At 27.2% G+C, this 16848-nt stretch overlaps 1 protein-coding gene across 1 annotated transcript; it reads left to right on the top strand.

Annotated features, from left to right (window-relative positions):
• The first annotated feature begins 12565 nt into the window (after positions 1 to 12565).
• LOC129286952 (CBL-interacting serine/threonine-protein kinase 20) lies at positions 12566 to 14333 on the top strand. The gene has a single exon (XM_054923064.1). It carries the CDS (start codon positions 12783 to 12785, stop codon positions 14124 to 14126), a length of 1344 nt encoding a protein of 447 aa, XP_054779039.1. The 5' UTR covers positions 12566 to 12782; the 3' UTR covers positions 14127 to 14333.
• Positions 14334 to 16848: the final 2515 nt, after the last annotated feature.

The following is a 16848-nucleotide window of genomic DNA, read 5'->3' as shown; positions in this document are numbered from 1 at the left end:
AATCTTTGATGTAGCCTGGCTGGCTTCTGGTGTTCTGCTTTAACTTGCTGACATGTCAAACAGTGTGAGACAAAGTCTACTACATCCTTTTCATGCCATCTCACCAATACAGTTGTTTTAAATCTTGATACATCTTTGTTGCTCTTGGATGAATAGTATATACAGAAGGATGAGCCTCTTCCATAATAAGTCGCTTTAAATTTTCCTCTTGTGGCACGCAAATTCTACCATTGCACTTTAATATCCCTTCCTGATCAATTTCAAACTCAATGTTATTTCCTGAGATAACTGCTTCCTTTAACTTACATAACTTTAGATTCGAAAATTGAGCACTCTTAATCTGTTCCATTAAAGAAGAACGAGCTCGTATGTGAGATAGAAATGCTCCTTTATCAACTATCTCAAGCTTCACTCTACTCTACTCAAGTTTATGAATTTCTTGCACCAAAGGCCTTCTTGTCAAAGTCATATACGCCAAGTTACCTATCGAATTTCTACTTAAGGCATCAGCCACTACATTTGCTTTTCCAGGATGGTAAAGAATTGTACAATTATAATCCTTCAATAACTCCATCCATCTTTTTTGTCTAAGATTAAGATCCTTTTGCTCAAAAATGTACTTTAGACTCTTATAATCAGTATAGATCTCACAAGTCTCACCATAAAGATAATGGAGCTAAATCTTCAATGCAAAAATAACTGTTGCCATCGCTAAGTCATGAGTTGGATAATTTTGCTCATGCTATCTCTAGTATTGCTACAAATTTCATGGATATCTTTGAAGATTGCACCTAGCGATGAATTTAGCAAGGCCAGCAGTAACAGTGGCTCTTCATACTCCAAAATTTCTTTAAAAATAAGTGTATTTTGCTTATGAAAAATGTAGAAATCATTGTTAGCTCTCCATATTTAGACAAAGTTTCAATTTTATGGCCCAATATGAAGATTTTGGATTTGTCCCTCATTTCACCCTTTGTTAGAATGGTAATTTCATTAAAGTTAATGTCTATTCTAACTTTTTTAAAACTCTCATGTTGAACTAAAATGAGTTTTCCAAGAACCATATACCATCTCTTCGCAGCTATCTGGAAGACCAGGTCTCTTGTTATGTATGATTGGATAGTTATCTTTGATCATACTTTAAAAAAAGTAAATTTATATGCTGATAGACTCATCAAATTAACTTCTCATAAGAATGAATTATAATACCATGATGTTTGAAGATTCACCTTTAGGCTATATAGATTTTTTGAACTCCAATGTCACTTGACTTTGTTTTAAAAAAAAAGGATATGCACACTTCATCATCAGCAACCTTCATTGCGTAGCCATTATAATATCACATCATAAGATGTGTTTGGGTAAATCACATTTCATATTTGAGAAAACAATTTTTAGAATTTGAGATATGGAAAGTTATTTGAGTATCAAATAATTGAAAAAATGTGATTTTGAAAAGTATTGCTTAAAGTAATTTGCACGTGGATTTGCAAAAATAACTTGAGATAGGATTTAAAAAGTGAGATATTATTTGACCATGTTACCCTTTTAATATGTTACTCTTTTATTTAAAACATATTGTTAATTTATTATAAATATAATTATCATTTAAATAATTATTATTAGAGATAAAGTTTTTAGCATTATATATTGAATAATTAATCTTGTTAATTTTTAACATTGATGTATATTCAACTATTTATATAGTTTTGTCCAATATGTCAAATTTTATATTTTATATTGTTATTAATTAATATATTAATTTTTATGTTATTTAGAATTTTTACTAACCAACAATGGCTTGTCCGAATATTTTAATATTTGTTGAATAAAAAAATATATCACATACTCCCTCCGTTCAAAAATATAAGGTATTTTTAATTGAATCTCACCCCCAATAAAGTAGTTACCTACTTTTAAACTAACCATATCTTTTCATATTTACCCCTATTAAACACCCTACAATAAATGTAAAGTTATTATCAATAGGGACATTTTTAAAAAAAGGCAATGATAATACCTTGAAAGATTAAAAATGCCTTAAATTTTTTAAACATTTAACTCTTCAAAAAATGCCTTACATGTTTTAATGAAGGGAGTATATCTTTTCAATCATGTTAATTTTAAATATTAATATATGTTGAATAATTTATTATATAAGTTTTTTAATATATCAAACTTTATGTTTTTTATTTTTATTCTTTAACATATTAAATTTTATGGTATTTAAATTTTTATCATATTTTTAAACATTTTAAAAATATTACATTTGTATAATAAAAATTATAAATCATCATAAATTAATATTTTTTTAGTAATTATACATTCAAAAGTATATTTCATTATCATAATCCAAATAACTTTGTAGTTTGGGGCAAGTTTATTTTTAAATAATGCTCCCCTAAAATGAAATGGTGTAATTGCAAACACACACACACACACACAGCTGCCACTGATTTTATCTGGGATCTGGATGGGATCCGGCAATTTAATGAGCAAATGATGCTTTTTTCTTTTTTGTGGGTTTGGACGATTAGTGCATGTAATCTTTTTTTAATCAATTAATAAAAATCACTGTTATATATTGTGTTTTGCCTTAACAACACGTACATGCTAATTAATGAATTTAATGCATCTAAGAAAATATCCTTGATTTCAGACCATCCTCCACCCTTCCTATCAAAGTGCTAGTGGCATATATTTAGCCACAAATCCACAAAACCTCAGCATGAAGACGTGTGGTTTGGGTTTGATCTTCGTAAAAAAAATATTATTTTGGATTCTTGCACTCGCATTTTATTATATATTCCTATTTTTTTTGGCATGTTTTAAGTTCTTATATTTTTATTTTTTAATATTTTAGGTCACTTAAAAATATAGAAATTTAAAATACTAAAAAAAAAAAGACTCAAAGTTATATTTTCTTGATCTTCATTTTCGAAATGAACACTTTGTTGTTAATATTTTTATAATTTTTAAATTGTGAGACCTACTTTAATTTGCAATTAATTTTTGAGACTCTATCCACTCAAATATATTATTTTAATAGAGTTATACACAAGCTTGACCTTGTCAACTTCTAACCGATAGTGTAAGATTAATGAATGAATAGTTTTTATTTCGCAGGATACGTTGGCCCAAGATCACAGTACATCTCGCAATTGTCTCTGTAAATGAGACGGGGCCCGCGAGGTGGACCCATCAGTGGTCAATATTAATTAATTGGAGAGCAACAGGTTCATGATTTATGTGTGTATATTAGAGGTGAGAATTAAGGTAAGCCTTGACTCTTGAGAACCTAGTTTTTATAGGTTCGGTTTTTAAAGATTCAAGTTTTAAAGTTTGGTTATCTAAAATTTAATTTAATTTTAAGATTTGGCCCTTATTTAAAGGGTTCAAGCTGGGCTCTTAAGCCCTTTTTTTAAAAAAAAATTTAACATTTTAATTTAAACAGAATATTTTTAAAATTCAACATGAAATAAATCAAAGTCTCACATAAAATTCAATAAAAATTTAAAATTTTAAATTTAAAATAAAGATTAAAATTTTTATCAATGTAAATCTAAATCCTCCTCATCATTATCTAAAAATAAAATATCAGATCTCTCATATATAGATCCACTTGTTGAAGATAGAGGTAAAAATTTAATGTCAACTATCTTTACAACTTCTTCTTCAACACCTACAATAAATATTAATTAAATTGTGTCATTATCAATCAAATATGCTCTCTCTATCTTTATATATAAGATGTTTTTAATCAAATCACAGAAACTAATAAAAGTTAATTATTTAATTAAAAGCACATAAACATTTCAATTTTACCCTCAATTATTGTAAATAAAAATGAATATATTTTTTCAAAGTAAATTAATGTCAGTACTTATCTTTTTCTCTTTTCAATTTAATAAGGGTATAGTAATCTATTTATTAAAAAATATGCTAACAACCTCTTATATTTATGGATAAAAAAAGTTTTAGAAAACCTCTTATATATAAAAATGGAGGTAGTATGTATGTATGTGTGTGTATATATATATATATATATATATAAGATATCAGGCTTATCAGGGTGGCTTGAGCCTAAGCCCTTTTTCATAGGGCTTATCAGGACTAGGCTTTCAAGCCCACTTACTTTAAAAAAAATTAATTTTTAAAGCCTGAACTCTTATTTAAATAGGTCTCTAGGCTCGACCTTTTAAGCCAGACCCTTATTCTCGAGTCTAGTATATATATGTATATATTATATCCTCTCATGTTTTTTTAAAGGAAAATACATATACTTGTTTTGTCGGTCCTCTATTTAAGGAAAAATTAATAATTTATTTTGTTAAATTTTGACCCAATTATAATTTAATTTTTAAATTTTAACTTATTGTAACTCAGTCTTTATAATTTTAACTAAGTTATAACTCAATTCTTAAACTTTATCTCTATAATTTCAATCATTAGTCCCTATATTTTAAAAATAAAATTATAAGGATTAAAAATATTTTAGATTGATAATCCCTTTTAATATTTATAATATTAAAAATTTAAAATATTTTTTTATCTTTGTAATTTTATTTTTTAAGATATAGGGATGAATACTTAAATGATTATAAATATAAAGATTGAGTTGTAAAAGTCAAAGTTTATGAATTAAATTATAGTTGAATTAAAACTTCATGGAATGAGTTATAACGAATCAAAATTTAGTGACTGAATTATAATTAAGTCAAGATTATAAGAATTAAGTAATTAATTTTTTTATTTAATTACAACCTATTTTTGTTGTAAGAACCTCTACCTTTTTTTCATTATTTCATGTCTCTTAAATTTTGTCAGTATGCACCATTAGTTCTTACTATCATTGATAGAATTAAATTTACTGCTATGTACATAAATTTGTTAATTCTATTGTCAAATTGGTAAACTTATGATGAGTTGGACATTGTTATAAGCAAAATGACTGCTAAAATTCATGTCTGTATGCCCTAGTTTTAATTTCTTCGAAAACTTCATTTATTATGTGTTTAAGGATTGTGATTTAATATCTTTTTTTTTTGCATGGTACTTATTTTTTTATACAACCGAGCATAATTTTAATATATCAGCACAAGAAATAACAGTGTCTATATACATGTTAGCCATTGGTAAGTCCTTGTGATCGTATTTAAAAATATAAATACTAACATTACAAAAATAAACTTAGGTAAGTTAAAAAAAAAAGAAAAAGTATAGGAACTACTTTTGCTAAATGAGATTTAAACATTGTCAATTTCAATTGAGGATAATTTTTTCAAAGGTACTTTCTACATTCACACATATTTAAATTCAAGATTTTTTTTTCTTAAATAGTCATAGCCCTTTTCATTAGAACCAAAACCTGTTGGTATACTTCCCTTTTATTCTGTTTGTAAGATAGAGCGGAAACAATTTTTTTTGATCAAATTTACAAGGCATGTCATTAATTTTTTATTGTTTTTTTATTTTACCTCCAATTAAATATATTATTAAATTACATATATTTAATGAAAATAAGTTAAAAAATTATTAGAATTAAAAGGAAAAAAAAAAACCCAATCATCAGTCCTCATAATTTTATTGAATTTTATTTTTAGTTCATATAAATGTTTTCCATGTTTTTAGTTCCTATATTTTTAAAAAGATTGAGTGATTTTTATTTTTTATGTTCCTATAGTTTTCTTTTTTCAACGATTTTAGCCCCCATAAGCACTTAAAATATTGAAAAAATTATAGAGACTAAAAGTAAAATTTTATGAAATTATAAGAATAAAAAATTATATTTTTCCTTAAAAAATAATAAATTTTAAAACTTGTCTTGATTTCAAGAAAATAAATTAAAAATAATTTATGAACAAAACCGGAAGTTGCAAGAAGCACTATCAAAACAATCTCTCCCCCTAGATTTTGGCCTCAAGATGAATGAATGGTTCTACCACGTGCCCTTGATATCGGACCACACGCCACCTTCTCATGAAAGTGAAGTCCTATGACTACGGCCACAAATCCATGAACCCCAACCTGAAGCCTCATTTCTCTCTCACTTTCACGTCTCTTGATACAAAATCCTTAAAAAAAAAAAAAAAGTCATAAATAAGCATGACAGTCAGAGGAAAGATTGTATGAACTTCAAAATAATCCCATATCATGTACATTCTCATTTTTGTCATTTTAATTCCTTATCATGTCATTATGAAATAAATAATTTTGCTTTTGATTTTATTTTGCTTTACTTGTTCTCTTCTTCTCTCATTTATTAAGAGTCGGCCAACTGAGGACGTAGGTTTGAAATTCGTATTCAATGTACATATATGTCTTATTAGTTAACGATTAATTAATACTCTTTCAATCCAAAGTATAAGCATATTTTAATAACAATTTATATATCAATTAAATATTTATTCTCATAAAAAATATATTATAATATTTTATTTTTTATTTTTTTCTTTAATCCTAATTCATGATGAGTGAAATTAATGTTATAAACTCTCAGTAAACACAATAATCTAGGTTAATAGATATAATAGATGAAAAAATAAAAATATATTTATAAATTTTAAGTTACTTATATTTTAGACCAATATTAATTGAGAAAGATAACTTATATTATAGACTGAGTATTTTTATAAATTGTCTCGAAATGGTGAATGACCTCACACTTGTTAACTACTACCTCCATTCCAAATTATAGAGCATTTTTGAAGAAATTTTTTGATCTCAAATTATAAAATATTTTGGGTAGATTAAAATTTCATTGAATGCAACAATTTTAATGTTATCTTTTTTCTTTCTATAATTAATTTTTATCTTTTCTCTTTTTAATATATTAAATTAAAAATATTTTTAGAAGTTTATATTTTATTTTAGAAAGATAAAATTTTTAAGTATATTTAATAAAGTTTATTGAATATAAAAATTTATTTAAAAATATTTTATAATTTAAAATGAAAAGAATATAATATATTAACCAACACATTCACAACTCTTAACCATGTATAAAGAGTGAGAAATTTCACTCATTATTTTCTTTTTAAATTTGCCTATTTCTAGAGGTACCTTACAAAATTTAAACCTCGTTCTTTCTTTTGTAATATATTTTAAATTGTATGGTTAAGATGTGATTTTTCTTGTTTTTTCTTTTTTTTTTCAATTCTTTCACTCTCCTTCTCTCTCTTCAGATAATGCAAATTTAAAACTATGGCTTGAGATGCTGTTAGCCACGTGGCACCAACATGGCTCTTCCAAATGTCAAGTTTTATTGGTCGCACTGGGGTCCAAAAAATCTAATAATGTGGGTTCGTTACTTCGTTTGGACCACTCACCGAGTTAACTTTCTTTGTCACGGCAGTAATATCCACATAGGACCACATCAATAAATTCGGATCCTATGTCGTCCAAAATCCAAGCAGGGTAGAAATTTTCATGATTACGTTATCATAAAATATACGTAAGTTTTAAAATTCATGAAAAATTTTTATTTGAAAAATTATAAATAATGTTTTCCTTAAATCATAATACAGCTTTTAAATCTTTTACCTCAGTGCGTCTTCATTGGGAAAGAATTTTTATTCATTTTTAAAGTTGAGATTCATTTACCTGGCCAGAAACAATATTTATATTGGAATTATAAAAAATTAAATTTTTTTAAAACAATCAATTTGATTTAAAATTAATAAAATATTATTTATATTATTTTATGTGTGCAATAAAGAGAACATAAAACTTTTGGTAGTTGAGTGTTTATATACATTTATATATATATATATATATAGTATAATGATTTTGTTAGCATAATAATAGATTTTTACCATTTTCTTTTTGTATATCAATGTTTGCAATTTTATTTTTTTTAATAACATTAGGACACAAAATAAAAAATATTTTAATGTAAAATAGTTTTTAGAAAAATTATAAAATATAAACTTTATAAAGTTATACACCAGAAGAATCAGTAATCAAGTCATTAATTCAAAGAGTACATTGATCGATGCTTAAAATGTAGATTTAAGAAAATTGCTCCTTTCAGTTGTTTCTAAACGAATCCGAATCTACTTGACATTATATAAGCAAGCATTAATTATTTTTGGTTTGATTATTGGTGGGGGGGGGGGGGGGCACAGTTTTAATTGATGAAGAAAGCTCAGAAACTGAAAATGAAGTTGGCAGCTTAAGAGCCAGACATTATACATCTGTCACCCTCAAGTTTTAAGAGTTGGAATTATTGTGAATTTTGTTGCTTACCACTACCCTTATTTTCTTACACTTCTTGTTTTATGTTAAATAAAAATAAAAATATTTTTATTAGTCAATTTTTCAAAAGGAAAAACAAATATTTTTAAAAGAAATTGTTTTTAAGGAAAAAATTTAGATGAGTTAAATCCCAAAAACTCATCTAGACCAAAACGTGTCTCCCAATTCAATGAACATTGATGTAATATATATATATATATATATATCTTATACTAACAAGATTTCAAATTGGCAATGAAATTTTTAAGAGAATTTTGTTATACACTCATCTATTAGAAATAACATTTAAAAAAATTTTAATATAACAATAATAACTATAATATTGACTTGTTGTGCCTTTTGGAAAATCAAGAATTACTTGCTTTAATTTGGTATGAGTATAGATCGGATTTATGGGGAATTTAATTATTGGTGGATGAATGGAAAAGTATTTATGTTGATAGTAAAAATAGATAGGAAATGAATAGAATGGTTAAAAAAAATTAACCATCACAAATAAAAAGAAAATAACAACGATTATTTATATACTTTATATAAATGTTTGAAATGTCAATAATTTATATAAAAATTTGATGAGAAATACTATTATTTTGTGACAGAGAATTAATCTACAGGTCCTTATAATTTTTTTCAATTTTGAATTAGATTCTTGTAATTTATTTTTTTTCAATCAAGTTTTTATAGTTTGATCTATTAAATATGTTAATCCTTGAATGTTAAAATTAATAGTGAAGAATTAAATTTTCCAAACAAAAATGCTTTATAGCTTGTAGAAAATTTAATTTAATTCTTTCAGCCAAAATTAAAATGATGTAATGAAAATTTTAAATTTTTTATTAATTTTTAATGAAAATTCTATAAGTATAAAAATGTTTAAAAGATAACCTAATTGTATAAATTTTGAGTTATAAAAATCATGTAATTAATTCTAAAGTTATGTAATCATTTAATAAAAAATAAAAGTTCTTAATTTTTTCAAAAAAATTCAAGAATGTGAATTTTCAGGTGTTAAAAAAATTAATTGATAAAATTATAAGGATTCAATTAAAATAAAATAAATTACAAGAATCTAATTTAAAATTAAAAAAAATTATAAGGACTTACAGATATTTTTTTATTTTATAATTTATTCATGCGCTTGTTGTTATATTTGTTATTGTCAATAATTTGTCGGTTCTTCAAATTTTGAATAATTTTATGAAAAAATTTCTATTGCATGTAAATGCATGTAGTTTTTTTCGGGGCTTTTACCAAGCAAGTGCATGGATTTACATCTAAATTTATTTTAAATATTTTATGATGGGAATTAATGCCATATATAATTAAAGAGCATTGCGCTGAACCTTTGCACCAAAAGAATTAACGTTATTAATTCAACTTTATTTTTGGTAAAAAAAAAATTCATCTTTGTTTTGTCATTTTGGCTGTGACTTGTGAGGTTTTGGACTCTCCTCAACACTTTTTGTGAATTCCCTTTCACAAGGGCTATTTGATTGGGTGTTCTTTCTATCTCTTTCTGTTTGTTTTAGCTGAATAAGGTTTTTTACGTGGCTTCAGGAAGATTACAGATTACAGATGCCTTGGTCAAGGACAAGGAGTTTTACCTCCTTGATAGTATTTTCACTTTGATTCGTCTAATTTGGCATAAAAAAAAACTCTAGTTCTGCATGAGGCAATCACAATTACTCTCGATTAAGTCATACAAGAATTTAAGGATCAAATTGCCTTCATTAAAATGGTTTGCAGTTTGAACTCTACTCTTATTTCAAAAGCACCTGCTTTTATTAGTAAAGTTAAGAGTTATTTTCTGAAATTGCGAATAGTAGATCAAAATGTTTTGAGGGCTCTAATCAGATTTAGCACTCCAACACATTCATGGAAGATAAAATGCCAAAAGTTTAAGAGAAAAATAAAGCAATCATCATAGCATAGCAGGAGGAATAATTAAATTAAATGGAGTTTTCTTGCAGGGCATAATCTTTAAGAAATCTCCATTTTTGAAATCACTAGAATTTTCTTTTGCATGTATTCCTAGTATACTTCATTGGATTCATCAATATTGCAATGGTTGAAATTGAATTTTGAATGACCTTGGGTGTTTTCATTTTCTCCGGTTCTGAACTAAGTCAAGGGATAAAGTTGGGAGCTATTCGCCAAAAGCTTAGACTCTATGTTTGACATAGTGTATCTTCTTCAGCCATTCGACGAGAAGTTTATTTTTTTGGTACGGCAACACGTATTCATTAGATACTTTCACTCCTCCTTTGTCTCCCTTAAATACTTTTAGAATAAAAATATATATATAACTTTTAATCATGTACTTTATTTATATTTTATTTTTAATTCTTATATTTTTTTATATTTTAAATCTTTACATTTTTATTTTTTATTTTTTTAGATCCTTCTAAGGTTCCTACACTTTACTTTTAGAAGAACCGAAAATAATGAAAAACAAAAATGTATAAACTTAAAACATTGAAAAAAAATATAGGAATCAAAAGCAAAATGTGAGTAAAGTACAGGGATCAAAAGTTATGTTTATCCATACTTTTATTATCTAACTTTTCTTTTTTAACATTTTATTGTACTTATTGGAATTTTTATTAAAAAAATAACGTTAATGAATTTAGATTTTTTAACGTTTGAATTTAAATTTGTAAAATGTCTTTAAACTTTAAAATAAAAGAAAATTTAGAGGGAAAAAAGAAGAGGAGAGCCAATCAAAACCAACATAGGAAGTATTCCGGAACTCCAAGAGTCTTAGTTAATTTTTTATTTCATGACATTTACAAGAAGTTATATATTGTCTGTAAGTGTGTGAGACTTGAACATGCATGTTGCTTCACAACAAACATGTAAATAAAACAATGTTTATTATTTTAGTGAACCTAGAATATTTGTTTTTATCTACAAGTTTTTTTCTTATTTGATTTTGAAAATCTTTTTTTTAATAAAATGAAAATCTATTCTGTGTACCTCTGTTTTCAACCATATAAACATTAATTCTTAGCTTTTCTTTTTTCCCCAAAATATATTGTAAGCAAAATAATAGGCACCCCAAAAATTGCATGTGCCGAAATATTAACATTAATCTATTTACATCGTTCTTACAAACATTTAAAAATATACATGTCAAACATTTGCTTTAAATATAATAAAGTAGACTTATATTTAAAATTTATATTCTAAAGAGTGTGCGTGTGTATTAAGTACAGCAACATGTGTCATCTTTCATTGCAACTTACAACAACATATTATAATTTTTTTTGGGTAAAAAAACATATTATGACTTTGTTAATAAAAATTGCATGGATGATTGCACCCAAAAAAAAATTGCATCCATGTGTTCTTATTAAAAAAATTGCAAACCAACAAGTTGATTGTTGTAAAAGAATATCACTTGAGAAAGAATAAGTGCTTAAATAGCACTCAAATATATGGAGAAATTAGTTTTATAGCTGCAACTATAAGGATACTTTGAAAAACCAAAAGCCAAATGCCAAAAAATAAAAAAAGTTAATTTTTTATAAAGTGATGAATTAATATTTAAATTCTTATTTAAAAATGTGCTCATATTAAAGGCTTATGTGTAACTTTATTACATTTGTTTGTAACAAAAAAAAATTGCATGGATATAATTCTCATTCTATCAAGACACATGTTTGATCATAGGTAATTTTATTAATGATTTTTGAGCTTGAGACATATTCTCTCAATTTAATAATATAAGACATTTTGAATCAAATTTCACTTTTAATAAAATAATTGATTATCTTTAAATTAATATCATCTTTTTATATTCACCTTTATTTTATAAGGTGTTTTACTTTAAAGTAAATATAAAATAATTTATTTAACATGAATGCTTTTGAAAAAAAACAATAATTATATTTTAAAATATTAAAAATATTTTATATTTTTTAATATCTTAATTCTTCACAAAATACCTTGCATGGTTGTACGAATGAATTATACTTTTTTTTTTTTCATTGCTTGCTAATTTAAAAAACTTGAGATATTATTACTTTTCACTTAGATCAATTCGAAATCTGTTATGTGAGATTGATATTACTAATGGAGCTCTCATAAATAACTTGAGAATGTTTTTATTATATTTATTTAATGTAATTGCATATTCTAATATCTAAATGCAAGACCCCATAATTCACTTGACCAGTTGTATTAAACGCCTCTCGTTGCCTTGAGACATACTCAACCTCTAACGAGCCAACGAGAGCCAATTTACTTAATTCTTTTGCACTTAACGAAATGTTATACCTTTATTTTGTCTGATAAAATTTTATAAGGCAGAAGAAAACGAGGGCTGAAAACCAAACTGAATCGTAATATCTATATACTGATTTTCTACAAATAGAGGAAAATAACTGACTTCGGCACAATCCTGTGAATCCGTTAGCTTCCGTATAACTCAATTCTCCTCCTCCTCCTCCATCTTCTTCCTCACCTTCCTCCTCCTCCCCAAAATCTCAACCTTGAAACCCATAATTCCGTCCTCTGCAACCCCGATGGATTCAGAACAAACGGAGAAGAAAGGAACCATTCTGATGCAGAAATACGAGCTAGGCCGTTTGTTAGGCCAAGGCACATTCGCCAAAGTCTACCACGCCAGAAACATCAAAACCAACGAGAGCGTCGCCATTAAAGTCATCAACAAGCAGAAGATTCTCCGAATCGGCTTGATCGACCAAATCAAGCGCGAGATCTCCGTGATGCGCCTCGTAAGGCACCCCAACATCGTCCAGCTCTACGAAGTAATGGCCAGCAAAACCAAAATCTACTTCGCAATGGAGTACGTCAAAGGCGGCGAGCTCTTCGCCAAAGTGGCCAAAGGGAAATTGAAGGAGGATTTGGCGCGAAAGTACTTCCAACAGCTAATCGGCGCCGTCGATTTCTGCCATAGCCGAGGGGTGTATCATCGAGATCTGAAACCGGAGAACCTGCTTCTGGACGAAAATGGGGATCTGAAGATTTCGGATTTTGGGTTGAGTGCTTTGTACGAACCCAGAAAGAACGATGGTCTTCTGTACACAACGTGTGGAACACCTGCATATGTAGCCCCTGAAGTGCTCAACAAGAAAGGTTATGATGGAGCAAAAGCTGATATATGGTCTTGTGGGGTTGTTCTGTTTGTTCTTCTTGCAGGTTTTCTTCCATTTCAGGATAAAAATCTAATTGAAATGTATCGGAAAATTAATACTGCGGATTTCAAGTGCCCCAAATGGTTCCAACCCCAAGCTAGAAGGGTTATCACCAGAATTCTCGATCCAAATCCAAGAACAAGAGTGAGTATTGCTAAGATTATGGAAAATGGCTGGTTTAAAGTTGGGTATCAGCAGATTGAACCACCCAAATCACCAGTTTCCAACCCTGTAATTGACGTTCAAGCTGCTTTTGATTCTTCATCATCAAGCCCATCAAAGGAAGAAACCCACGAAAACACAATGAAAGTGAAGCCATCTTTCTTCAATGCGTTTGATATAATATCTCTATCTTCAGGATTTGATCTCTCTGGTTTGTTTGAGGAAGACAAGCGTCGGAGGCAACAAGCTAGATTCACCACAACTCAGCCGGCCTCGAAAATTGTGTCGAAACTGGAAGAAATAGCAGAAGCAGAGAGCAGATTCAAGGTTGTGAAGAAAGATGGGAAAGTGAGATTGGAGGGAAGCAAATCAGGTAGGAAAGGAACACTTGGAATCGATGCAGAGATATTTGAGGTGACGTCATCGTTTCATGTTGTGGAGGTGAAGAAAACTGCAGGAGATACGTTTGAGTATATTCAGTTTAGGGATCAGAGCTTGAAGCCTTCATTGAAGGATATAGTGTGGGCTTGGGAAGGAGGCGAGCAGTAGCTAGAAGCACTAGCTAGCATCAGCAACAATATATATATATACACACACACAAATACACACACCAGAAGATATGGTTTATGTTTCTTTGAATTTGGTTTTGGAATGTAATTTGATGCACTGTTCTGTTTCATGTGTATTTTGTTCAGATATGTGTTCTTCCACTCTGCAGAATCACTTGCTGCAAAGTTGTGAAGGTTGTTTCTCGTGTATGTGTTGTTCTTCTTGTCTTGCCCTTAGGCTGTGTAATAATGTTGTACAGAACTGTAGAGTTCAAATTTTATGCCTTCAAAGACGATTATTATTTGCCGCAGACGTCGTTCATCGCCAACGTCTTTTTTTAACAAAAAATAACAACTGAGTACCTAGGACAAGACGTAAAATCTAACAAGAGTAGGGGATAAATGATTATATTTTTCTTTTTCTTTTTCTTCTTTCTTCTTTTTTTTTTTTTTATAACTAGCAAGATCAACAACAGTTAGAACCTTTAAGGAACAGAACTCCGAAAACGCTGGGGGCCAGACGGGTTGCTTTTTCATACCAATGGAGAACAAATGGAAAAATTACAATGAAAAGACTTAAATGAATTGATTTTTAAAAATAGGTAGAACTTTTTTGTAGAGAGAAAACAATAATATGTCTCTGAAATTTAATTGTGTTTTGTTTTAGATTTTATAGTTTTATTTCATTGTTTTTGTTCTTTTAATTTGATCAAACTGTGATGTTAGTTCTTCTATTTTTTTTAAATTAATTTTTTAATTCTTCAATTTTTAACTTACTTATAACTTAGTCTATCAAGTATGACTCACTATGATTTAGTCCCTTAATTATGATTTGTTACAATTTAATCTCTCAACTTTTGACCAACTAATAATTTAGTCCTTATTTTTCTAATTTTTTTTAAAAAATATCCTTATCAAATAAGAGAGATAAACAAAATGCTCATGTCTTATTTTAAAATATCCTCCTTTTATTCTTTGACATAAGATCTAAGCTAACATGATAAAAGAAAGAAAAAAATTGAAAGATTAAAGGTCCCGTTTGGTTTTCCTCCGTTTCATGTTCAGAAAGCAAAATTATACTTTTAGAAAGTTAAAAGTTGTTTGGGTAAAATATTTCGCAGGAAAGCACATCCTGAAAGTACATTCAAACAGTAGCTGAAAGTGGATTTCTGAAATGTAACTATTTAAAACTTTTGAAAAGTGAATTTGAAAAGTAGGATGTTATTTGACCATACTACCCTAAGTTTAATCTCTTATTCTTTTATTTAAAAAATAATTAATTCATTAAAAATATAATTATTATTTTAATAATAATAATTAGGTATCAATTTTTTTATTATTATAAATTGAATAATTAATCATATTAATTTTTAGCATTAATGTATATTAAAAATTACAAATCTTTATTACATCTTTTAAAATTATAAATTAAAAAATACAAATAACTAGAGATCAAATTTTTAGCATTATAGATCAAAATTTGTGTTATTTAAAATCTTTATTATATTTTTTAAATATTTTAAATATATTACATTTGTATAATAAAAATTATAAATCATTATAAATTAATGTCTTTTTTGGTAATTGTACACTCAAAAGCACATTTCACTATTATAAACCAAACAACTTTCAATGTATCAAACTAACTTTTGAAAAAATATATCCAAACACAAATTTCATTACAACAACTAACTTTCACTAAACTGACTTTCACTAAATGAACTTTTACCAAATGAACGTTTGACAAACTGAAAACGCACACTAAGTTATAGGTGCGTTCAAAAGTTTAGGAATTGAGCTGCAATAAGTTATAATTGAAAAACTTAATTACAAATAAGTTAAAAATTAAAGGATTAAAAAATTAATTTTAAAAAAAAATGCATATAAAAGACCATGAGATGGTACTTATGGAAGTAATTTTGCTGTAACTATACTAATCTCCTTGCTAACATGGTAAAAATATATTGATGACATCAAAATACATTGATGTATGATTAAAAAATAAATGGTAAATAGGAAAAAAATATTTTATACTTGGCTCAAACATATATAAATAAGGGACGAAAGTGAGATTAAATACACGTAAGCAGAAGAGTTGAGATGATGAAATATATGGCAGCAAAATTAACTTTGTCAGAATTAGCTCATGGTCCTTATGTGTATTTTTAAAATTATAAAGGCTAACATTACAGACTAATCAAACTAAAAAGATGGAAAACAACAAAGTAAGATTATTAGAACTAAAAAAATGCAATCAAAGTATAAAGACTTATTTTTATTTTTTTTAATAATTGTTAATAAAGTGACATGGTTTGTGAAATGATGGTGTATACTAAAATTTTATATTTAAAGATATTGATGACGATTGATGTTGGATGTTCCTTGACGGTACTAATATTGATACTGATATTTTGAATTTTAAAGTTGTTTTAAGAAATCTAAGTACTAAAAAGTATAGATTGTCTAGAAAAATTACTGTAGTTTGAAGCCAATTTTTTTATTAATACTTTAAAATAATTTCAACAAAGTGTGTTTTGCTTTTTTGATGATAATATCCATAAACTATGAACAATGCAATTGAACTTAGTCTACGTGCACACAATCTAGTTCTATGCACAATATTTTTAATAAAAAAAACCTCTTCATGCCGGGGACCTTGGGTTCAGCTGTTATAGCAGCATCCTTGTGATGCCTTAGTTCGCGGGTTCGAACTGCGCCTGCAA

The sequence above is a fragment of the Prosopis cineraria genome, unplaced genomic scaffold (assembly GCF_029017545.1).
Source record: "Prosopis cineraria cultivar Desert tree isolate PC_DT_omini unplaced genomic scaffold, ASM2901754v1 PC11, whole genome shotgun sequence".
Classification (NCBI taxonomy): Eukaryota; Viridiplantae; Streptophyta; class Magnoliopsida; order Fabales; family Fabaceae; genus Prosopis; species Prosopis cineraria.
This window is presented reverse-complemented; position numbering and strand designations above follow the sequence as displayed.